This window comes from Mytilus edulis, chromosome 7, assembly GCF_963676685.1.
Source record: "Mytilus edulis chromosome 7, xbMytEdul2.2, whole genome shotgun sequence".
Classification (NCBI taxonomy): domain Eukaryota; kingdom Metazoa; phylum Mollusca; class Bivalvia; order Mytilida; family Mytilidae; genus Mytilus; species Mytilus edulis.
In genome coordinates, this window is record NC_092350.1 from 1,860,869 (window position 1) to 1,887,986 (window position 27,118).

At 31.9% G+C, this 27,118-nt stretch overlaps 1 protein-coding gene across 2 annotated transcripts in view; it reads right to left on the minus strand.

The window, feature by feature from the left end:
- Positions 1-27,118, minus strand: part of LOC139529719 (uncharacterized) — a 195,308-nt gene that overhangs the window by 11,656 nt on the left and 156,534 nt on the right. For both annotated transcript variants that reach the window (XM_071325575.1, XM_071325576.1), the window contains 3 exons: positions 14,620-14,772; positions 1,758-1,907; positions 1,092-1,222 (listed from right to left, as the gene is read on the minus strand). In XM_071325575.1, coding sequence (XP_071181676.1) covers positions 1,092-1,222; positions 1,758-1,907; positions 14,620-14,772 — 434 coding nt within the window. The remainder of the gene's footprint in view (positions 1-1,091; positions 1,223-1,757; positions 1,908-14,619; positions 14,773-27,118) is intronic.

Consider the following 27,118-nt stretch of genomic DNA (forward strand, 5'->3'; position numbering starts at 1 on the left):
GAGTAAATGTATTATAAACACATCTCTGAAGAGACAAAAAAAAAACCACCATAACTTACATACTGAAAATGAATAAATAACTGGGGACAGGGTTATGCTACAAAAAGTGATACAATTATGAATTGGAAATTTTTAAAGGATCAGTTTTATTTTTGTACCTCCCTTTACTGTGAGCACAGCACTTTCATGGATCTTGAGACCCAACGTGGTGAAAATATATTGAATTATTAATTAGATGATTTAACTGTGAAAAATAAGGAGATATGGTATTTTTCCTCCTGAAGGGCATAAGATACAGTTACAGGGGTGGTAATGACGTTGCTAACGTAAAATGTTATTTTCGCGACGTCAAACTGTGACATATCAGGAAAAGATGCATTTTTCGACTGATTTTTATCATTCAAACTAATTTAATTTGAAAAAGAGTGCATGGACCCCTATTTTTTAAAACCCCATTTTGTGTCATTTTGCAGGGAGATAATGTGGACCAAATTTTATAAAACTGTAAAAAGTGCAATTTTTTTAATTTTGATAAATAAATACAGCAAAAAAATGACAATATTTTTTCTCAATTCCTGACCATTTGACAAATGTGAGTTAATTCTGAATAAAAAATGCATTAATTTTTAGAATACTTATAAAAAAACAGAAATTACAAATTATTTAACAAAAACAATTTGTGTTTATCATTTAAAACAAAAAAGTTATGTCGTTTTTTTGAAAGGAAAAATACCGCCACAAATCTGAATTTTGAGCAAATATACAAAATTTCGACCTCATTTAACTCAAAAAGTCCCACATGAAGGTATATTTTTTATAACATATTTGATTTAATCATGCAAAAATTAGCCTATATGGAAATTTCCATTGAACTGTAAATACAGGATCAAAACTGTATCGTATGCCCTTAAATATTCACAGTTAAAACATCTACACACATCATATGTAGGCGAAGGAGACACATCTACACTTACCGAAATTTAGGTTGTTACACATCAAAACTTACCAGAAATTCAATAAAGAAGACACATATAGCCGTATCAGTGATTCTTTGAAAAAAAGAGACATACATGTATCTTAGTAACACTTACCGGCGATTCTTTAGGTGATGGAGACATGCCTCCACTCTCGATGTCTAGCGAACTGGCTTTTGCTGATGAAGCAAATTTTTTACGTAAATTTGTTGCAGAAAGGGCATATTTATCATCAGGACTTCTAGAACCTGTTAAATAATATGTGTGTTAGTAAAGACCAGTTTCTTAAATCATGCTATATTATATTAATGTTAAAGGTGCATTTATCAACATTAGTAAAAGCTAGTTTGTTAGGCTATACATATAATAATCAGGCAAACGATTGATTTATTAATGTTAGTTAATGCAATTTAAAAAAATAAAATCATTGCAGGAACAAACGAAAGCTTAGACAATATGGAAAATATTCTGACCTTGATTCTAAATTCTAAAGGTAAAAGTTTAAAGACTAAAATACATGTAAAGAGAAAAAAAGGGAAAGTGACACCACCCAAATTCCAGCTGGATCTACATTTAACTATAATAAGTATAGTGTATACATACGTTTCATACCTTTTGGTTGAGACAAACTAATGTTAAAGAAGGGATACTAACTTTGGGACATAAGTACAGACAGACAAGGGGGCTTACATAACAGCCACATTTAAGATTTAGGAATATTGTCTGCAAAATTATAATTTCATGCAAAAATATGTATAATAAAATGGATAATTAAATGTTCACCTCGTAAACATGTGTTAGTGAATGAACTACTTTTCTTCTTTGTAGTTTCATCTATGGCAAGAAGATGTTTTGAGGGTTCTGGGGCATCTAGTGAAAAGCTTTTCATGCGAGCATTCAGTTTTTTTCTCCTCGTCTTCGGACTTTGGCTAACTGTAATTAGAAAAATAACAAATTTGCAAAATAAGCAGTTTAATATATACTGGTAACAGTCTGCTGGTTCAAAATATTGGTGCTTTTTGATTGTTTTAATATCTATATTGTATAATATATTTGTGTAACAATAAATAACATTCAAAGTATAAGACACATTTACAATGGTGGTTATATTGAAAGTTTCTTTATCCTCCATTCTTTTGCCTATATCACCCTACTCATTCGCTCTGTAATTCTTATATTACACTTTGAGACGTGAGCAGACATCCTTAGCGATGTCCCAATGTCTGACAGAAAGTTATCATAGACACCACAATGTGTGCGGAGTCATTACTAAGCTGGCTTTTGTCAAACATAAAAAAGTCTACGTAAGGCAAAGACCAGTAATCGAACTATCATCAGATTATCCCTTTTTGTAGAGATATACATCTTAAAATATCAGCCGCTCAACATAAAAAAAAAACTTTTTAGCTCTTTCATGCAGGATCCAGACTGATATTTCACAATATCAATGCGTAGAAAAAACAGATAATCAAGAATGACTTAAAATGCTATTTATAGGATAGAGACTGCCATAGACAGAAAAACCTTGTTTAACCCACTAAACAATCCCCTGTGGTAGAACCACTTATAATAATGTATCATTCCATTAATATCTTGCAGAAAGTATTCAAGCTCTAAAAAAACCTTTGTGTCTCCTTCTTTCAGTAAGTTTGGATATGAAAATACAATGACATCCTTGTTTCCTTTGAAATATAAAAATTACCCAGTATATTATTGTTATTCTGTATATGTTCTTTTACCCATAATCCCCTTTAATCTTAACAATATTTGAACTTCAATGGTCTCTGTATTCTAAGCTCACAGCCTTTCAGTATTCTTATGAAAATGGCTGAAATAATCTACAGTTACTGCCTGTATAGTTGGTTTCATTTGAATAAGAGAAATTATTTAGTGTAAACCAAATAAACATTAACGTTTGACCAACAATATTAATGGTTTACCAACAATATAAAAGTTTGACTAACAGTATAAACATTTGACCAACAGCATAAACGTTTGACCAACAGCATAAACGTTTGAACAAAGATATGAACGTTTGACCACAAGAGCAATGGCAACTTTAAAGAGTAGAATTTATGATATTCAGATTTAATATGTCAACTTTTGTCCACCTAAACTGGGTAATTTTTCTGATCTGGGATTGCTGATCATGTAATGTCAATAAGCAAACCTGTTAAAAATGGCACAAAATGCCATTTTTTAAAAAGGTCCCTTCAATCATGGAATGATTTTACACCTTCTTACACCTTCGGATATTTCTGTTCAGTCAACCTTTTATTCTATGTCAAAATCCTAATTTGGAATATAATAAACAAAATGCATTCTAACCTGACATGGAGCGAAAAATATTCAGATTATTGATGCTCAGACCAGAAAGCATAATATAGATATAGGAAGATGTGGTGTGAGTGCCAATGAGACAACTCGCCATCCAAGTCACAATTTATAAAAGTAAACCATTATAATGCCCGTACTCTAGTCCAAGGGGATCATACAACTTGTCACTCAGAGACCTGAACTCCAATAAGCTGTCATAAAGAATGTGTATTGATAGACATTAGGTAGATCTTCACATTGACATTCTGGGCATTTCTTCCTGTCATAAAGAATGTGTATTGATAGACATTAGGTAGATCTTCACATTGACATTCTGGGCATTTCTTCCTGTCATAAAGAATGTGTATTGATAGACATTAGGTAGATCTTCACATTGACATTCTGGGCATTTCTTCCTGTCATAAAGAATGTGTATTGATAGACATAAGGTAGATCTTCACATTGACATTCTGGGCATTTCTTCCTGTCATAAAGAATGTGTATTGATAGACATTAGGTAGATCTTCACATTGACATTCTGGGCATTTCTTCCTGACACTTACTAAGAATGTGTATTGATAGACATAAGGTAGATCTTCACATTGACATTCTGGGCATTTCTTCCTGACACTTACTAAGAATGTGTATTGATAGACATTAGGTAGATCTTCACATTGACATTCTGGGCATTTCTTCCTGACACTTACTAAGAATGTGTATTGATAGACATAAGGTAGATCTTCACATTGACATTCTGGGCATTTTTTCCTGACACACTTACTATCTATCTTAGGTAGATCTTGACATTGACATTCTGGGCATTTCTTCCTGACACTAATACTGGTAGATCTTCACATTGACATTCTGGCCATTTCTTCCTGACACTTACTATCTATCTCAAAATATCAACAATTAACTGAATTTTACCATTAATTCTATTTTAGCCAAGTTGTTTGTTGGTGGCAAAAATAACTACTTAATACTAGAGTTGATACACTGAGGATCACTCAAGTCAAGTATGTTAGAATATGATCCTGTTAACTATGATGACTGACACCAAGTGATGATCGACATTATAGCCGAAACAGTTTTCCAGACTGATTTTGCACTAAACATAATATTTGTTGTGGACACTGCAGGTAATACAGGTATATTTCTATCTCATCTATGAGATTGATGAATGTTTTTGAATAACCCTTCACATCATTACAATTCCTTCAGTTACTGTATTATGACAGCCTCTGTTGTCAAATGGTTTAGGTAAATAGAGGAACAAGGGCACAATTGGTGCCCATATGCATACCTACAATCTATCCAATAAACTTGACTGTTAAAACAAAGAATGTAAGGCAAAATTATACTCATCAATAATCTAGCATATTTACCTTTTTGTATTGCAGAAAAAGGCTTTAAATGACAGCAAATATATTGGCAATCAGATTTATTTTACAATGTCTTGTGAACATTTATCTGAATAGATACTGTTTAAACTAACTTTTAGGTCAAATAAAATTGAAAAAAGTCAACAGTCTTATTGTGAGATTGTCCTCAAGATATTGAGCTGTGGATTCCTGTTATTGTAGGATTGCTGTCACACTAACTTTTATCCTTTATCATCTTATTCATCTTTTGCTCCATCACTGAAATTTTATTCTATTTTCAAGAAGAGTTACAACTTGAATCTTATTCAATTTAATTGAACAAAAATAAATGCATCCTAATAACCAATCACAACAAAACATGTCACTGGTCAGATATTCCTGCATCGAACATAATTTGTCATCTTTGCAAGAATAATGTAGAGGATGAACTTCACTATCTATTCAGAAGTGTCCATCAAACAATAAGAAATCTTCCAATTTAGCACAGAACGAATGCCCCTGGCCTGTGAAAATCAGTCCTTTTGATTTTTGTGAATTTTGTAATACATGTACAATCTTGAGAAAAAATTGAAGAATCATGAATTCGGTCTTGTAAATGACAAATCTCAATTTGGATGACTGAATAAGTTCATTCTCACATCTTGCAGAATATTTTGTTTGTTTGTTTGTTTGTGTTTTAACACCATTTTTAAGCACTGCTTTTGGGCTTTTTTGTAAAGGCCAGTTTTTATTGATGGAGGAAGCCGGAGTGCCTGGAGAAAACCATGACCTTCGATAGGGAAACTGTCAATCCTACTCAATTTATATTAGAGTTGAGTGCACCCACACGAGCAGGTTCAATCTCACAACCTCAGTGTTGACTGGGTAGTGATAACAGTAGTAACTACTTAGACCACTCGGCCACCAAGGCCCCTTTGCAGAATAAATCATCACTAAACTAAACTAAAAGGCAGCTGTATAGAAATATTGCTATATGTTTTCCAAAAGAATTAGGTATTTATTGTAGTAGCAGTTATTTGAGTGTTTGCTCTGCCAGCAAAGCACCCTTCTAGTTGATTTCTTTTGTTATCTGTTTGTTTATTTTTGGGTTATCTTTTGTGTTTATGTATACATAAAATAACGAAGATGTAATATGATTGCCAATTAGACATCTCTCCATTCTATGTTTGTACAAATTGAGGAACCTTGTGTACATGGATGTGATAGAGGAAAATGAAGTGTTTTGTCTTTTATGTATAGATTGGTAAACTCCAGCACTAATTATCAAGTGATTTATACTTAATCTGATGTGTCTAAACTCACTAAAACTCAAGGGAGACAATAAAATATGGTAAAATATGCTTTTATTGTTTAAAGAAAATATAACAAAAATAAAAAAAAAAACTGGGTAAAGTAAGACTTTCTCTTTCTAATACACATTACTTTCAATACATGCCTTAATACAATTTTTTTTTCACAATTTGTCAAACATCAATTTCAAAAAAAGGTAATGGAGGTAAATAAAATACAAGTATGCTTCCTCATATCAAGTCTTTGGCAATAGAAGGCAAAACTGCATCTTCCCCTTAAAACACATCAAGAAAATGGTGTTAAATTATTTTGTTTTGGAATTTTATTCAATTGAATTAACTTGATCACAAACTTGAAATTCAATCTAAGGGTTCTGAATTTCAACTGAATCTTAATCATTTAATATAAATATCAAATGGAAATTATATGTTTCTTTGTGTCAAATGAACCTCAAACTTGTCAAAAACAATCTTAAGTATCTCTAAAATTATATTTATCATTAGGTGTTCCACTTTGGCATGTCAGTGATTCCATCTTATTTAATAAAAATAATATTTATCTTTAAACATATGGCCATCAAATTTGTTCCTGCAAGAAAGTAAAACATAAAAAAAAAACAAGGGCAATAATACATCATCAAAATGATTTTTCTAAATCATCTGATATTAGTGTTACTACCAGAAGAAGAAGAATAAGGGGCATAACCTTTCTATCAGACTTTCCATGTGGTATCTCATAACTCAAAATGTAAGCATGAAAATACAGTTTCAAAATATCTGTTTAAATAAAAGATAGTTAGATTTCTTTAAGAAAACAGGATAAATTTTATTTTTTTCCTGTCAAAAGTAATTGTGTGCTTAAAATATTTTTGTTTAAATTAATGAAAAAAACAACATATATTATTCATATAAAAATAAGATGTAGTATGATTGCCATGGACAACAATCCACAAGAGTTCAAATGATGAAATTATATTTTTGTTCGTGGTTAGTTCAGACTGAAGATATAGTTTACCAGAAAAACAGAAAAATTAGGTCAAACTGACCATCTAGAATGGAATAATTTTTCTGGCTTGAGGTTGGACAGGTCTCGGACAGGTACTTAAATACAAAATGTACATATACATTATAAAATAAATTATAAAATCATTGGTGCTCTGTGCAAACTGACATTATATAAAGGTAAAACCAAGAAAAATAATAAAACTGTTACAACATCAGAACAAGGTACTCTAAGATTACAAGAGTGCAATTATTTGTAAAGCATTTTCCATAGGGTACCAGTGGTATTTCATATTTTATTTCTCTCAGACTACACAAACTATGCAGTTCCTGTTATAAAATGTACTAGAAATGCCAGTGTTGTATAACAGCCAAAAATATGTATAGACATGATGCAAAATTTGACTTAAAATGCAGTTGAAAACAATTGTCTTTTTTCTCTCTCTTAATGAAAAAGGCATATTTTTAATGGCTACAATGTGCAGAAATGGAAGATATTTTCTACACTTTGTAAAATGTGAAATTTGATTTTCTGGATTAAAACATAATTGGATAAGCTTTTCGATTAAAAGTAATTCCAATCTGAATCATCCAATCAGATGCTGCACAGGATCCTATTCTAAGTACCATATTAGGGTAAAACAAGAATGTGTCCCCAGTACACAGATGCCCCATCTGCACTATCATTTTCTATGTTCAGTGGACCATGAAAATGAGGGAAAATCTCTAATTTGGCATTAAAACTAGAAAGATCATATCATAGGGAACATGTGTACTAAGTTTCAAGTTGATTGGACTTCAACTTCATCAAAAACTACCTCGATTAATAACTTTAACCTGATGCAGGACAGACTCATGGACGAACAGACGGACGAACAAACTGATGAATGAACGGACGAACAAACAGATGGACTGAATATAAGACCAAAATAACATAATACCCATAAATCGGGCATAATAAATGGGGCATACAAAACTTGCAATAAAAGGGCCAGTAAAATGTTAACAAATAATTGCTCTCTTGTAACTCTAAGCAACAATCATATCAGTAGAAAAAGGGAGATAAACCTATGAAATACAGGTTACACTTTAACAAGATATTATTTCAAAACTATCATTATTTTCAAATATAAAATCTTTTGTTTTTTCATTGTCTGCTTGCTTGGCAGTAACAGAACTTTCATTAAATCTTACAACAGATTATACAAATCTTAATGAAATAATATCTTGTTATATATCATAAATTAAAATTAAAAAAAAATGGGAATTTTCAGCTATTATCAAATATTTCAAATATAATAAAGACTTGCGTGACATGAATAATAAACAATTTAGTGATAAGAAAGACAAATGTATAACCATGGTAACACAATGTAAAATATGGAATCTCATTTAACAACAATGATACAAACATGAGGACTGGTTCAGATTTAAATAAATAATTATATCTAATTTAAAAGGAAAATTTGTGTTTGATCTGGATTTTAAAAAAAGTATGTCCAGTGATCCCCTATTTTTATTTGATGTTATGGAAGTATTGAATTTTAATCAATTCTATCTTAAAATGTTTCCTCAATAAGAACACAAACCCATATAAAATAACTTTAACTTCTTTAATTTCAATGTATTTCAACAAAAAAACCTAGGTCTGTGTCAATTTGAAAGTACATTTAAACCCCGAAAGCTTTTACAGAATTCTAAGAAAAATCTATTGTCAATTGAACATTTAGACACCCCAGATACCTTAATTCTAATATTTAAAAAAAAACAGAAAACATTTAAAACTTTAAAAATAACAATATAATTGAACCTGTTTCATAAGTCTGCTTCTAAGTACAAAAGTAAAAAAAATCCTAACTTTTACTGTAAGAATCTAAATAATTCTTTAATGTCATGCTCTAGGCTCATTTTAACATGGATAGGCATCATATTTGTTAACATTTACATCTTTCTGCATCTAGTGTAATGATATCGACAAATATTATGCCGCAACCCATGTTAAAATGAGCGTAGAGCATGGCATAATGAGCATTAAAATATAAAATCTGAACCGTATACAACATGAAATAAATATGATATTGATAGCTGGTTTGTGATTTAAAAAATATTTACATCTAAATAAATAATAAAATTAAGTACATCCATGAACAAAAAATGTACAACAAATATCACAAGTCTAATTAGAGTTGCCTCCCCTACCATACACAATTCTCTACAAACATTGATAAATGTACGAATGTGTTGAATTTGTCCAAATCATTGTGAAGTTTCTATATATAGGGAATAATCCCTCCATCTTAAAGCCATAAATAAGTTAATATAGCAACCACAGCAACTTTCCATATCATAGAAGAATATTACTAAACGATGCCGTTATGGATCGTATTTTTTTTGGCCTAGTCATTTTGTAGTTCTTCTTAAAGTCTGATCCAAGAGACTGATCAACAAAGTCTGTTTAGAAGAAAAGAAATATTGATTTAAAAATGTGTTCAATTTCTATTAATGGCATGCATAAAATATAACCATTAAAAATCCAACCCTTAATAGTTTGCCTTGTAAATTCAATGAAAAGAAAAGTGCCTTATATAAAACACACCTATGAAAAAATGGAATGAAAATAAATCTAAGTCTCACTTTTTCATGCTTACGCTAGTCTCCTCAATTAGACGATAACTGTTTGTTTGTGTGTATGTATGTTTCCTCTGTTAACATTTTTATATAAGTTTTCTACATGTTTCATATAAACTGATCATTCATTTATCTTTGGCTTTATAGTATTTATGACATTTCAGTTCTGAGTTTCAGTGTTTTTATTTGATTGAGTTCTGAGTCTGAGTAGGTAATCGTACCACAAATAAATATTGTTGGAGACCATATATGTTGAATCCTCCCTGTTGTGTCATTGGGTTGCTGCTTCATTCACCTATATCCAAAATATCTATAAAGTTATAAGTGTCTATTCAATATGATAGCCTAAATTAATATACAAATAGTAAATAAACCAAACAAAGACTCCCAAGGATAAACAATCTATTTCTAAAATATGTTATGTGTGTCCTAATAGTACCATGCAACTATGTTTTAAAAATACAGTTACTTTAATATAGTAATTTAAGTATTGTCATGCAACAACTTATGTTAGACAACTTCACCAGTTAATTCATGTACTTTCTAGACATTGCATGTGTGTGTATGTATTGCGAATTATATATACATGTAGTATCGTATGTGTGTGTATATGTTGTGAATTATATGTACATGTAGTATTGCATGTGTGTGTATGTGTAGTATTGCATGTGTAAGTATGTATTGTGAATTATATGTACATGTAGTATTGTATGTGTGTGTATGTGTTGAAAATTAAATGTACATGTAGTATCGTATGTGTGTGTATATGTATTGTGAATTATATGTACATGTAGTATTGTATGTGTGTGTATGTGTTGTGAATTATATGTATATAGAGTATTGTATGTGTGTGTATGTGTTGTATCTTAAATATACATGTAGTATCATATGTGTGTGTATGTGTTGTGAATTATATGTACATGTAGTATTGTATGTATTTGCATGTGTTGTGAATTATATGTACATGTAGTATCAAACTATCATATGAGTTCTAAACAGTAAAGTTAAAGCAAAAATCACAAATACTATTCAGAGGTAACAGTTCAGAGGTAACAATTCAAAGGTTACATTCAAGGGGAGGCAACTCATGCATGCAAATATATAGTGTGTCAGTCATATTAATCATAAAACACAAACCAATTCTTTATTACTCTTACACATTGACATTAGCACTGTATATTTAGCCTGTGGACTATTTGATTCTATCCAGCTAAATTGTCTGATACTATTCCACTGATTTTGTTAATCAGCTAAATTTCAAATTGCTGGTTATTTAGCCGTATCTAAAAAAATCTTAAATGAATCATCTAATTTACTTGTTTACTAGATACAAACATATGTTCTTCTGACTGAAGCAGATACTTCAATGAAAAAAAGGGAATATTTGGTATTTTATAGATTTTCAAATGCATACTATGAACAAGAGGCTGTCACTGTACGACAGCAAACCGGATTTATTAACATTTATTTGTGTCCTGGCTATATCACAAGAACCATTACTGATGAATGGTGAAAGTGAAAATAGTAAATATCAAATTTGACCTCCATTTTGTCATCAGTATCAACATATTAAAATTTGAAAAGCTTAGATTGAATGGTTCATGAGTAAATGCAACAACCTGAATGGAAACGCCATTTTACGATCTTTCAAGAACCATAACTCCCGAACGTTAAAAGTCAAAATCGTCATTATTGAACTTGACCTCTATTTTGTCATCAGTAACAACATATTAAAATTTTAAAAGCTTTGGTTGAATGGTTCATGAGAAAATGCACGGACACGACGGGAAAAACCATTTTTCAATCTTTCAAGAACCATAACTCCTGAACGGTAAAAGTCAAAATCGTCATAATTGAACTTGACCTCCATTTTGTCATCAGTAACAGCATATTAAAATTTCTGAAGCTTTGGTAGAACAGTTCATGCATAAATGCACGGACACGACTGGAAACTCCATTTTTCAATCTTTCAAGAACCATAACTCCTGAACGGTAAAAGTCAAATTCGTCATTATTGAACTTGACCTCCATTCTTGCATTAGTAACAACATATTAAAATTTGGGAAGCTTTGGTAGAACAGTTCATGCGTAAATGCACGGACAACTCCATTTTTCAATCTTTCAAGAACCATAACTCCAGAACGGTAAAAGTCAAAATCGCCATTATTGAACTTGACCTTTGTATAGTTGTCAGTAATAACATATTAAAATTTTAAAAGCTTTGGGTGAATGGTTCATGAGTTAATGCACGGACAACATTTGATTGCCGCCCGCCGGCCCGGCCGCCCGCCGTACATCCCCAAATCAATAACCGACATTTTTGTCACAAAAATCCGGTTAAAAATTAGGGTAAATATGGTCTAGTGAGAGTGACAGTTCCTGGATTTAGAAATAACACATTTGTTTAAAAGAATCTGTAGCGGCTGTTAAGCTTTTGAATTTTCTGTATTACTTTTGATGAAAATACATGTTACAAAAACTGACAGTCCAATGGATGGACTTGAGTAGGGTATAATAATGTCTAGCATTAAACTTAATGTCTTCATATTCCATTCCTATAACATCCTCTTTTAACTGCTCTCCTAAATTCGTTTATTATAATAGGGTCTCATACCTGCCAACTTTTCAAAATGCCCATGGGGTTTTACGTGAAGGATGGTTCTTATAGTCCTACAAAACCTTCAAGGGGGCCTTCAAATATATTCTAATGTGGTTTTTTGGTTTCTTCATGCTTTAACAAGCTCATAGCTATTGTTAATTGTTTCCTTTAAAATAGTGGACAAAATTGCTCTTACAAAATTTCCAATTGGGAGCCTCCATGGGGGAAATCCCCTGCAAATAGTGAAAGTTGGCGGGTATGGGGTCTTCAACTGTGAAATATATACCATTTTTGATTGATATGCAAACATTTGTAAAATTTGATTTTATGGCTAAATTTTTAAAAGAGATCAAGAGTTTTGAAAACTTCAAAAATTGTTAATATCATTATATTCAATTTACTAGGAATTAGGTCTAGAACTAGATGTCAATTTAATATTCAATGTATTCTGGTTTTGTGAGAGTTATTTCCCTTTCTAACCTTTCTACTTCTAATACTAGTTTTTATAATTGTTCAAATACAAGAAAGTGTTTTTATGAAATATTCAGGTTCAATTCATAAGATGTTTGACATAAAATATACAAATTCTTCCTTCCCCAAAAAAGACACCTTCAAAGGGAGATAACTTGGAAATAAATTTGGAATATTGAGGATCTAGCTGTTAAAATGGTCTACCTATGTTATGGAATTCCATGCCGATAAGTTAAATGATCATACCCTTGTTGTGTTATTTTCCTTTCAACACAAGAAAACAGCACAGTGATATATACATATATATAGTTCAATTAAAAGCTTCTGAGTTATGTCTAATTAATAAAGCTTGAAATATTTATAGTGTCAATTTCATTGTAAGTGGTTAATTTATCTTGTCACACTCTCAAACAAATCAACTTAAATGTAATACTGTCAACAGTTTTAATAAAGTAAAAACATGACTGCCTTTCATGCATTACACCATTGGTAAGCAATCATTATTGAAACCGTTCAAACGTCAGATTACAATTTATTCACATTATGCTTAGATTGCGAAATTTCAGAATTTTTTCACTGTTGAAAACGATTAAAACTTGCAAAAACTGCCGTTAGCAAGATTTATAATACATTCTTTTAAAATACATAAATGGTAAAGGTTACAACAGAACAATTAAGTCTTTGTAAAAGTCAGGTTTGGTGCCTAAGATGATATTCAATAGAAAAGAAAATCTGCCCTTCATAAATATTGAAGTTCTCAAAATAAATGCCTAACATACTTCATATTCTGATACTTTTTATTAAGGTATCTCTTATAAGCTGTACAGGATCATGTATGGATTAAGTTTTCTTACTGGAAAGGAATTTTGTCTGACAATTTTGAGAATCAATAGATATAGAAAGAATTGGTGTGAGTGCCAATGAGACAACTCTCCATCCAAATAACAATTTATAAAAGTAAACCATTATAGGTTAATGTACGGCCTTCAACAAGGAGCCTTGGCTCATACCGAACAAAAAGCTATAAAGGGCCCCAAAACTACTAGTGTAAAACCATTCAAGCATGAATTTTATAACTAATTTAAGGTAAAAAACTTGAAAAGATAATTTATCTATGATCTTCCAGCAGTATAATCTGATTTTGAGAATCCAGCAAGATCAAATTTAAATGTCAATAACAGCATGTATTGTACAAGCCATAAGTGTGACAAGCAAAGTGCTATTGCCTAATATAATGTGCATATGTCTGAGTGAAAAGCAAGTTAACATCATTATTACACTGTAGTATAGATGCATAGCTAAAACAATGCATACTAAGGGGAACTAACCCCTATGACTTTTACCTGATTATGAAAGACTTGAGGTTTTTGACACTAAGGGGAGGTAACCCCTATAATTCTTACCTGATGATGATGAAAGAATTGAGGCTTTTGATGTGCTTAGGTGAGCTAACCCCAGTGGGGAACCAGGGGGAGGGTTCCGGGGTTTTTAACCCCCCTTTTTTGGGGGGCGATCAATGCATTTGAAAGGGGACATATAGTTGTAACCCTTCCTTTGACCTGGGTTGGGACCCCCCTCCCTTTTTACCTTTTTAAATGGCTGGATCTGCCCATAAACCCATATGATATAACACAGTAAAAACCCTCACCATAGGGATAACCCCTATAAAACTCACCAAATGGTGAAAGACCCGAGGGTTTTGATATAATAAGGGGATCTAACCCATGATATCCCACAAAGGAAAGTTTTGGAGGTTTTGATGTACTATGTAGAGGTAAATCCCATGACTTTTACCTGATGATGAAAAACTTGAGGTTTTTGATGTAATAAGGGGAGGTAACTGCCAATATAACACAGATAATGTCACCAAGGGGAGCTAACACCTATGACACTTACCTGATGATTAAATAATTCAGGTTTTTGACATACTAAGGGGAACTAACCCCAATAATGCTTACCTGATGATGAAGGACTTGAGGTTTTTGATGTACTAGAACTACTATCTGGATGGTGACCCCCACAGTGAGCATGTACTGTGCATGGTATCCGTGAATTTTTTGGTAGGTCGGCTGCACATTTCAGTAAACTGTAGACAGGATCTATTTCTCTAGCTAAAATACAAAAACACTTTTGTTATATTTATCTTTTTAATACTGGTTGAAGATATCATAATACAGTGGGTACTGGCTGGTCATTATTGTGTATGATATGATTTTGACACGCCTACATAACTTATGTATATTCATAAAATTGAGAATGGAAATGGGGAATGTGTCAAAGAGACAACAACCCGCCCAAATAAAAAACAACAGCAGAGGGTCACCAACAGGTCTTCAATGTAGCGAGAAATTCCCGCACCCGGAGGCGTCCTTCAGCTGGCCCCTAAACAAATATATACTAGTCCAGTGATAATGAACGCCATACTAATTTCCAAATTGTACACAAGAAACTAAAATTAAAATAATACAAGACTAACAAAGGCCAGAGGCTCCTGACTTGGGACAGGCGCAAAAATGCGGCGGGGTTAAACATGTTTGTGAGATCTCAACCCTCCCCCTATACCTCTAACCAATGTAGTAAAGTAAACGCATAACAATACGCACATTAAAATTCAGTTCAAGAGAAATCCGAGTCTGATGTCAGAAGATGTAACCAAAGAAAATAAACAAAATGACAATAATACATAAATAACAACAGACTACTAGCAGTTAACTGACATGCCAGCTCCAGACTTCAATTAAACTGACTGAAAGATTATGATTTCATCATATGAACATCAGGCACAATCCGTCCCGTTAGGGGATCTATCATGACTTGATAGATAAGAACAGCACGTGTAGCCAAAAAAACTGTTAGTTTGAGATCTGTAGCATAACTGTACATATGTATTTGATATAATAGAAAATTAAAACAGAATGTAATAATTGATTATAACAAAGACAAGCGAGTATTACACAGATCTTTCATGGTGAAGGACCCAGACATCAATATGAAATTATAAGGAGATGAATTATCACTGTCTAAACCAAACACCAATTAAATACAAAAATACATAAAATGACATGTTTCAGTTTGTTTAATGAGGATTATGAACATCACACCTACAACAATAACAGAATAAAACAAGAATGTGTCCTCAGTACACGAATGCCCCACTCGCACTATCATTTTCCATGTTCAGTGGACCGTGAAATTGGGGTAAAAACTCTAATTTGGCATTAAAATTAGAAAGATCATATCATAGGGGACATGTGTACTAAGTTTGAAGTCGATTGGACTTAAACTTCATCAAAAACTACCTTGACCAAAAACTTTAACCTGAAGCGGGACAGACGGACGGACGGACGGACGCACAGACCAGAAAACATAATGCCCCTCTACTATCGTAGGTGGGGCATAATTAAGACTGAACAAGAATGTGTCCCAAGTACACAGATGCCCCACTCGCACTATCATTTTCTATGTTCAGTGGACTGCGAAATTGGGGTAAAAACTATTATTTGGCATTAAAATTAGAAAGATCATATCATAGGGAACATGTGTACTAAGTTTCAAGTTGATTGGACTTCAACTTCATCAAAAACTACCTTGACCAAAAACTTTAACCTAAAGCGGGACAAACGGACGGAAGAACAAAAGAACAGACGGACGAACGAACCGACCCACAGACCAGAAAACATAATGCCCCTCTACTATAGTAGGTGGGGCATAAAAACTGAAGACTAAGAATTCTAACTTCAACCACTTTTGCAGTTAACCTGCATTAACCAAATGACTCCTTCATATATATGACTTTTTTGCTGATAAAAGTCAAAATATATTTTAGCTTATCCTTCTATTTTTGGTTCTGAAAATGAGAGGGAGTATCTCAACTGATGAAAACCCTCCTCAGTCCATCGGATTGAGACGGGAAATAATTACACAGAGAGAATTGAAGCCAAATACAAGTAAATAGCGATAAAAATGTCTATTGGTTTTTATAGTTACTAAATTACAGACAGCAATCTTATTGTTTTTCAGTAGACCTGTAGACTTTTACAATGTATTGGAGATATCCCTTGAGAATTGTTGACCTTATATTTGAAATCTTTTGTTATATAAACTAAATATCTCAGACCGAATATTAAACGAGTTAAAATAGATTTTTTCAGAAGACCTCTAGACTTTTGAAATTTATTGGAGATATCCCATGAGAATTGTTGAAATCTTTTGCTAAATAAACAAAAATCTCAAAACAAATATTTATAAAAGGAGTTAAAATATTTTTTTTTAGTAGACCTGTCGACCATGTATTGGAGGTATCCCATAAGAATTGTTGACCTTATATTTGAAATCTTTGTTATATGAACTTAATATCTCAGAACAGATATTAAAAGGAGTTAAAATGGAATTTTTCAGTAGACCTGCAGACTTTTACAATGTATTGTATTGGAGATATCCCATGATAATTGTTGACCTTCTTTTTGAAGTCTTTCCTTATATAAATCATACCTCAGAACAGATATTCAAAGGAGTTCAAATGGAATTTTTCAGCAGACCTGTGGACTTTTATAATTTATTAAGGATATCCCCCATGAGAATTGTTGATCTTTAATTCTTGAGATCTTTTGTTATATAAACTAAAAACCTCTAAAGAGATATCAAAAGGAGTTAAAATGGGATTCCAGCACATAATGTACTCATTAAAACCACAGTACATTATATATAAACATATATATATATAATCACATGGAAAAAAGTATTGCAACACCTTGATTTTTTAAAACTTGAAAAATCAGCCTCTTATTTTGGATGAAATATGATAAAATATTTGTAAAATAATATTGAAACGTAGTTAATGATAACATTGGCATTAAAACAAACAAAAAATGTATGAAAAAAAAATGTTTTATCGAACCAAAATTTTTATTACAAAATGAAGTGTTTTTTGTACAAAAAAATGCATTTTACAACTTTTACTGTAGTCGAACTTTACAATGTCAGACATTTCAAAATTAATCTATAGATGATTGTTCACATCATGGTTGATCGTTATTGGCCAAATAATTAGTACTTTGTGTGCAGCCTCCATTCAAAAGGATAACCGCATCTTAACGTCCTCTGATACCTGCCATAAGTCGACTAATTTGTTGCTAAGGTAGCAGCAACCATTCCTGACAAAGGGTATTGTTTATTTCATGACGTGTTTGAACTGGGGTGTCCTTTCGTGCACTTTACGCCCAATAGTGTCCCATATATGCTCGAGATGGTTCAAATTCGGGCTACGATCGGGCCAAAGAAGATAAACAGAATTCCATTGGAACAATGGATCTTCCTTCACGATGCTAATTTCCAACTTTGGCGAGCTTTACACTATATTGGATACGGGCAACTGTGTGTCTGTTCGTAGGCAAAGGTCCCCGAAATGGTCTTATTGCACGATAACCAGTAGCGATGAGCCGATCTCGAACAGTTCTTGTTTAAAGGCTCATGTATGGTCATCACTCGCTTTTTAGGATTGTATTGTTTGCAATGGGTTTCCTTCTGACCAACCTTCCTTATGCTTGATTTTCCCTAGCAGATGTTATAGGGGGTCTTCTTGATCTCCGAAGGTCTTTAACATCGTTTTTTGCCTAATTTGTATTCTCAAAACAACTTATATTGGAATGGTGATGACCAACAATATGTGCAATTGTCACAGCGACATATCTGCTTCTCTCATGCTGATTATCTGCCATCTTGCTGCAGCTATGAGTTGTTGATGACCTATTACAAGGTGTCAATCACATAATTTTATAAACTTGGTTATTTAAAGTGTTGAAAACAATGAGGATAAAAACATCTGTTTTGCTGTTTACAGTACAGTAGCTGCATGTGCAGATAAGAACTTATCGAGTCGACATTTATTGATTAAACTCAGGTGATATTAAAATAATGTTTAACTAGTTCTATTTCAACAAATTATATCACAAAAAAATAAAGAGTGTTTTTTTTATTTGAATTTCAATTTGGTGTTGTATTATACTTATTTCCATGTGTATATATAAGAAATAAGGTCACCTTGTGGCTAAAATCCACTATGGAGATTTTGAAAAGTTGGCAAGTACGAGTTTGTTATTGAATTTAGTATGTAGCTGTAAATTCTATAAATATTTAGATTACTAACTAGGATTCAACTTCTCCAAAACAAACATTAAACTTGTGTAAGGGGAGGAAAAATCACCAGAAACTGGTAATAATGAGGGGAAAAAAAACAAGAAATCTGCCGACTCTAACAACTAATTTCAGTTCGTTTTTCTGGAAAACAAATCATTTCTAAACTTAGTAGTGTTAATAACAGGCACCAACCACCTTCTGCAACTAATGACAAACTAAGTAGCATTACTTCTGCTCTTTGTAATCAGGGTCATACAAATGTTTTAAGCTATGATCTTATCCAATATTATTATATGCAGATCAAAGACTTTGCATGGGTGTAGAAACAAACGAACTGTACAAATGCTTTTTCATTATCGGAATTAAATATCTATAATTACTGGACTAAATGTAGAAGTTGTTAATGATATTCAGGGACAATGATTAATTAAGAAATAACTATGAAAGTCAGGGAGGTCTAACATCAACATTTACAACATTATTGAATGCAGATTTTTAACCATGTAACATATCTTGCATAAGTGTTTCAAATGTTTTGATTTATAACTCAATCATAGAGTTCAGTAGTTTATTACATAATTAACACAGGTACCTGCCATACTCATATTTCAGGTGTATGTTAATTAAAATCGCATAATAAAACCAGGACACTTAAACCAGTAGCTGCGGATTCATTTATTTTTTGCCTTGATTTTTTGTAGAAAGCAATTTTGGCAGATTGTGAAAAAAATGATTTTCTGTGATTATCTGGGTTTTTTTTTGATGGTTTTGGAAAAGTCTGCATTCAAGATAATTCAAATTTGCACTTCTTGGAACGTTTATATTTAGTTGTTATTTCTGTGTCATTTTGGTCTCTTGTGGAGAGTTGTCTCATTGGCAATCATACCACATCTTCTTTTTTTATATAGATTAGTATCCAACCAGTTATTATGAATCCACTGTTAGTCTACTTTTTGAGCCACAACTTAGCAAGCAAGCTAATAATATTTCAATATATGAACCAGAGTTTATCAAGAAGGTCCTAAACTTTGTTTTCTTAGACTGGTATTACAGCACAAATTCAATGCCAAACAAAACTGACATTGTGATAACTGGAAACACATATTCAGAAGCCAAAGTTTTATTTTACATTGTTACATTTAATAGTTAGAAGCGGTTAACTACTTCAAGGTGGAACTTAACTTTTAACTAGCAATATCTTATTCGAGGACAAACCAAACATTTTAAATTGTTTATAACTTGCGTGAACACCTTATTCAAGGATAATTTAACCACACCGTTTCACCTAATTTCAGGACAAACCAAATGTTTTACATTGTTTATAGCTATTGAAACCTAATTCAAGGACAGACTAAATGTTTTACAACAAATGATTGGTTTTATAGTCTGAGATATATATCACAAAATGTCAATACCAGGTAAAACATTGAAGTACCTATAAACAATAACATTGCTGCTATAATTACCCAATAACATTGGGCATTTTCTAAAAGGTGGAGTGGAGTGGAGTGGAGAAGAGTATTGGAGTGTTCGACTTCTTGAGTGTTGAGATTTTCATTTGAGTGAGTTAACAATTTCATTTGATATAAAGTGTGACTGATTTGTGGATTTGTTAAATATTTCACTAAATGACTCCACTCCAACACTCAAGCACTCCAACACGGCCAGTGACTCCACTCAACCTTTTAGTATATGCCATAACAATATGATCTGTTACAGATATCAGCCAGAATATCAAGTTCTTTTATAATCAGCTGATTCTTGTTTCAGCAAATATATTTTCCAAACATAAGTGCCCGATTGTAAATACCAGATTGATTATAAATAATAAATCAATAAATTCAAACCTATGCTACAGACACATCACAAAAAGTACAAAAAAGTCAATTATTAGATGTAGATCATTTTTTTCTCATTTAGCATTTAAGTTATTCTTTTTTTAGTATGATTTAATATTAATAACATATGTGTAATGATATATCGGAGATATTCAATAACTGATACAAAAGGATGCTTAATTAAAACCATAGATTTTGTAGGCAAAAGTACATCAAAATTACTACATTATTGTAAAAACATTTTGATGTTTGAAATTTTGTTGAGTTTTTTAGCTATCTATATTGGTCTGAATTCTAAATAATTTGAACCATTTAATTTTTATTCAAAAGTTCCTAGTTGGCCAATCAGAGCTGCATATTTGAAATAATTTTCAAAAATCTGAAAAAGTTCTTATTGCACAATATTGCCATTACATGTTAATGAATTATCCCTCATTTATCATTGTTCATCCTAAAATAAGAGGTCAAGTTGTCTATCCCATAGCGCAGATAAGTTAAACCTAACATCTTGTGGCTAAGTTCCTCTTTAGATATAACCAATGGGTCTTAATTAACATCCTCAGGTATACCCAATTCAGATAAGTTACTTTTAAGATATGACTTATGGGGCTAACTGTACCCAATTGGGCTAAAATTTTTAGGTATACCCATAAGATAAAACCCTTGGTGATTACATCCTTAGATCTACCCAGTTGAGCTATTATCATTAGATATATTGAATCGAGCTTTAACATTAGCTAAATCAATTGGGCGTACATCATAAGTTATACCGAATGGCACTAACATTATTAGATTTACCCAATTGGTCTAATGTCATTAGATCTCAATCAAGGTAAGGTACATCATCAAAGGTTATTATCTAATACATTTGTTTGTGTTCTGACAATTATCATTATAAAGTTTCATGAAAGTCATCAACCTTTAACTGCTGAGAAAAATTAAGTAACCTTTTAACCCTGATAGATCTTTCCAATCGGCCATAAAGCAATTTGATGTAGCTTTTTTCACTTAAGCCATTTCTTATCAATTTTATGTGAAAGTTTCAATAAAATTAGATCTTATCAGAAAGTGATTGATTTCAATAAAAATAATTAGGCACCTGTATATTTCAAGATATCCAGCCAATTGCTATTAATTTTTGGGAAATTTATCTGTAGTTTAACATTTTGAACTTTAATACCCATTGACCTTTGCCTTGACCTTTTCAAGATGATAAGGAAGTAATTGGTTACCTGTGATTGACAGGTAAGGATGAAATTTATGCCAGAACATTGATCTCTGATAGAAGATGAAACTTTCTTCAATGATGTCTGAAGTGACAGCTTTATAAAGTTCACAAGAACAAACTATGTTAAGAATGCAGGAATTGTCCAGAATTTAGTGAGTTATGGTATTTATAGATTCTCGAATGCTTTCCAAGTAGTCTGTCCAACTGGCACTCAAAGACACTTTTATCACTTTGAAGTAATTTTGGAAATGATATTTATTATGTAAATAAGAAGATGTGGTAATACAATGTAGTGCCAATGAGACCTTACTATCCATCTAAGTCACAATGTATAAAAAGTTAACAATTTATGAGATTGGAAATAATACAAATAGAAACTAGAATGTATCCTTAGTACATGAATGCCCACTGCACTATAATTTCCTATGTCCTGTGGACCATTGGGGTTAAAACTCTATTGTAGCAATTAAAAAGATCATATCATTATGATTATGTATACTAAGTTTCAATTTGATTTGACTTCAACTTCATTAAATCTACCTTTACCAAAATACTTTTTTTATTACAGAGGATGACCTTGAGGTCACTCCGATGTATTGTTATCGCTTAAATTTCCGTCATTCATAAATTATAGTCAATTTAGTTTTGGGTTTTCAACACCAGTGAAAAAAGTGCATTTTCATACCTGCGATTTCTGTTCTCCGGTTGTACGATGTTTCAACAAAATATGGAATCATTTCAGTTGTTGATTTAGTGGTGAAAATTTGACTGAATTATATCTTAATAAATACGATTTTATATGTTTAATTTGTGTTTCAGAAAGAGGTTAGGTGCTCTTGTTCATTATCGTTCATTCATAAATTTATCGTAAAATAAAAATCACTTCACAGGTTATACGTGTAGTGTAAATGACCACCTGTAATCTAAAAATAGCGGTCTCACTAATAACGACAAGAAGAATTTTTAGCGACAAGAAGCGTCAAGAACGGACAAGAAGAATAAATTAAGCGACAAGAAGACTATTTAGCAACATGAAAACTTCTCGTATCGCAGGAGGATGACACATATCAAATGAACAATTATGTGTGGGACTTAGTTTTAGGAAATGATGTCAAAGTAACACTATGAAAATATTTTTAGTAAGCTGAAATATATATTTATTTTTTACATGTTTATGTCTTGTAAGTTATTTTATTTCTGTCCCACTTTTCAACATTAGCGTCTCGAAAGGTGAAATGTTTTAACTGAATGGTTAATTTAAATTAATTATGAAAATTGTTAAAATTAAATAAATAAAAGTAATTATTGCCCAGTTACAAACACTACCAGGGGATAATCCATAATTACCCCCAACTTTAGCCTGGTAAACTTGTTGTCTCCTTGTGAAATATAAAACATATTAAAAATGATTTCCTGCTTTAGTCTTTTATTGATATAAAGTCAAAACCTTCTTGCTTTTCACTAGACAACCATGTCCTGTCAGGTTTAATTCTTATATATGTAGATGAAAAATAAAAGTCCCCAAAACATTAACATGGCAGCAATTGCTTTTACAGCCTTTAAGTTTTTTTACAGAAGAGTGTCCACCATGCACTTGCACTGCACTATAATAATAGTAGAATAGAATTATCATGTACAAATAGATGAAAATTATATATACATGCAATCGTAATATTAATAATATATATAACAACAAACCAATGTATTCTCTACGACTATTATTATATAAGTATAATAGTCCAAGGTATACTGATTTCTTGCACTACAATATAATAGTTATTACGGTGAGGTTGAATTTCCTGTCATTTATTCATCATCCAAGCACGAACTTCTATCAGAAAAAAATATCTCTGTAAATTAACCCAAGTTTCAGGTATAGAGATGTGATCTGTTTCTGTGACATGCGCTTTTGACCATCCACAAGAACCTGCGGTCATCCGATGTTCAGTACTTCAGTACTTTGATATTCAACAACAGTATTGCACACCCTGTTAACAATTACTCCATTGACACAGCTATGGAACAAAAACTTTAACCTGAAGCAGGACAAACGTTGGACAGACAAGCGGATGAACATAGTTGGACAGACAAGCGGATGAACATAGTTGGACAGACAAGCTGATGAACATAGTTGGACAGACAAGCGGATGAACATAGTTGGACAGACAGACGGATGAACATAGTTGGACAGACAAGCGGATGAACATAGTTGGACAGACAAGCTGATGAACATAGTTGGACAGACAAGCTGATGAACATAGTTGGACAGACAAGCGGATGAACATAGTTGGACAGACAAGCTGATGAACATAGTTGGACAGACAAGCTGATAAACAAACACACAAAATGTCAAGCTCTAAATCTCCAAGTAGAGAAAAGTTGGAAATTCATTTCACAGAGACTATCTAAAGGCCTGCATACAATGCCAAATTTGTTCAAAACTGAAACGTGTGGGAGACTGGTAAAAAATCTTAAAAATCAAATTGGTTTGAAATGAAAGCAATTATTTATAAAAACTTAATGTATTTTTGACATAAATAACATTTCTTGTTGATATTACCATCTGGAATTATAAAGGCACAACCCATCAGAGACAACTTCACTCTCCTTCTGATCCTCAAATCTGTCAAAACTCATCAACACTGTGTCAATGAGCAAGAACAAATCAGACAAAAAAGAAAGATGTCGGCAAAATATCAAAATCTCTCTCTTCTATATCAATTTATTTGATAATATGCATAAAAGTTTCAAACATATTTAAGAAATCATTGGAACAATATCAAATTAATATATCGTAACGCCTACATGCAGACTTCTGAAAACATGGAACAACTTAACAACCACCTAACTACTTATATCTCGGTAAAAAGTATTCTGACTTCTATAAAGTAACGATGTGATGTTTAATTTTTGGCTGTCAGTGAAAGCATTATTAGTAATGATAATTCATTAAGTATTGACGTCATACAGACAAATACAAAGCCATAATGTGAAAGATTGTAATGCAATCATGGGCTGTGTTTTTTGGCTTGATGCAAAAGTGTCAATCTTTTATCAACAACAAGAGACAGTGTATCTTTGAAGAAAGGCAATTCTACCTGAACATGGCTTACAATTTCTGTCTTTATCTTTAAAGTTCATTAATTGTACATGCAAACATCTAATGTTTTCATTATTTTACTGACATTTTCAATGATGAAAGAAATAATAAGAAAATTTTTTAAAGTCCTCAAAAAACACAAGAACACAAGCACTAAAGATTAATGTTTAATAGAACACCTGAGCACTGCCAATTTCCTAAGTTATGAAGTTAGAGTTTTTGTATGTCTGTTAGAGCACCACCATTGAGTGTTTCTTAAGTTCAGGTTTAGCCAAATGGAAAAGTACAGAGATGGTAATATCTATATACTATAGTCAACCTTTGGATCTATTGTAAAGAGATGACTGGTTGGTGTCCAAATCTTCCTGCCCAAAGACTTTGGTTTACATTCATATGGTTTATATGGACCAAGAAACTCACCGAAGAAAGAAAATATTTCAGATGTTAACAAATACATGATTTTTTCCCCCTTTTTTAAACAATTTTAGGCACCTGTAGAAATTTTATGGAGGACTTTATTTACATTTGGATCAGAGCAGTCAAAAGTTTGTTAATAATTTCACATTTTATTATGTGAGGGACTTTTATAGCTGACCATGCAGTATAAGTTTTTTTTCTCATTGTTAAAGGTTGTGCTGTGACATATAATTACTTTTATATCCCCCTCATTTGAACTCTGAGGGATAGTTGTCTTATTGACAATCATACCACGTCTCCTTCTTTTAACATCTATTGACATTTTGTACTCCTGCGTAATTTGTACATCATTCCAAAGCCTCTCTCTTCTACCAATATTATTCTCTAGTAATAGACACACTTAGGCAATTGTATAATGTGGGTTAATCAATGTTTTGTAAAACATTCGTTACATGTTGAAACACTTCAATTAATTACCATTGTCAGTATGGGTGTTTTAAGATATAGATCAAGGATGTATAATTGTTTCAATACCAGTAACCCATTTCTTAACAAACAAACAACCAATCCATCAGAATATAATACTGGTTCTACTTCAGTTAAAGATATGATTGGAAAATTAAAATTCTTGTAGTATTGAGAAAAAGAAACCAACATAATATATCATCATATTTGTGCCAGTGATCTAGTTTACATAGTGAATTTAAGTTTGCTTTGAAAATGAGCTTTTAACACTTGTAAAACGGGTCTTATTTTTGGCATAGAAAAAACCTCAATACCAGCCTGACCCTGATCCCATGTTGTCTCTTAAGCCAATGTTATTTCTATCAGGGATGTTAACAAATACATGCCTATCAAGTATTGAATACCATAATGATAATTCCTTTGAGACTGTGTCCCATTTTTTAAATAAAACTGATTTTTTTCTGTAATGGCCAAAGGAGAAATTAAAAGTCAAATAAATATGGTTCAGGTAACAATAAAGAGTTATATGGTCAACATATATTTGTTCGGCTTAGTGGAAATTTTGTTATACACAATGTCATTAAATCTGTTCTTGCTGGACTAAATATTCTATACCTTAATCCTTTAGGAATATTTACTGAATTTTTTTTTCCCATTTGAAACTTATATTATGAAGGAACTTCTATTCCATGACAATGATATATATAATTCGTTTGACTATCATCTAGTCCCAGATTAAGTAATGAGGCGAGTTTTACGATTTGACATTATCTAGTCCCAGATTAAGTAATGAAGAGGGTTTAACGATTTGACTATCATCTAGTCCAAAATTAAGTAATGAAGAGAGTTTAACGATTTGACTATCATCTAGTCCAAAATTAAGTAATGAAGAGGGTTTAACGATTTGACATTATCTAGTCCCAGATTAAGTAATGAAGAGGGTTTAATGATTTGACTATCATTTAGTCCAAAATTAAGTAATGAAGAGAGTTTAACGATTTGACTATCATCTAGTCCAAAATTAAGTAATGAAGAGAGTTTAACGATTTGACTATCATCTAGTCCAAAATTAAGTAATGAAGAGGGTTTAACGATTTGACATTATCTAGTCCCAGATTAAGTAATGAAGAGGGTTTAATGATTTGACTATCATTTAGTCCAAAATTAAGTAATGAAGAGAGTTTAATGATTTGACTATCATTTAGTCCAAGATTAAGTAATGAAGAGAGTTTAATGATTTGACTATCATTTAGTCCAAAATTAAGTAATGAAGA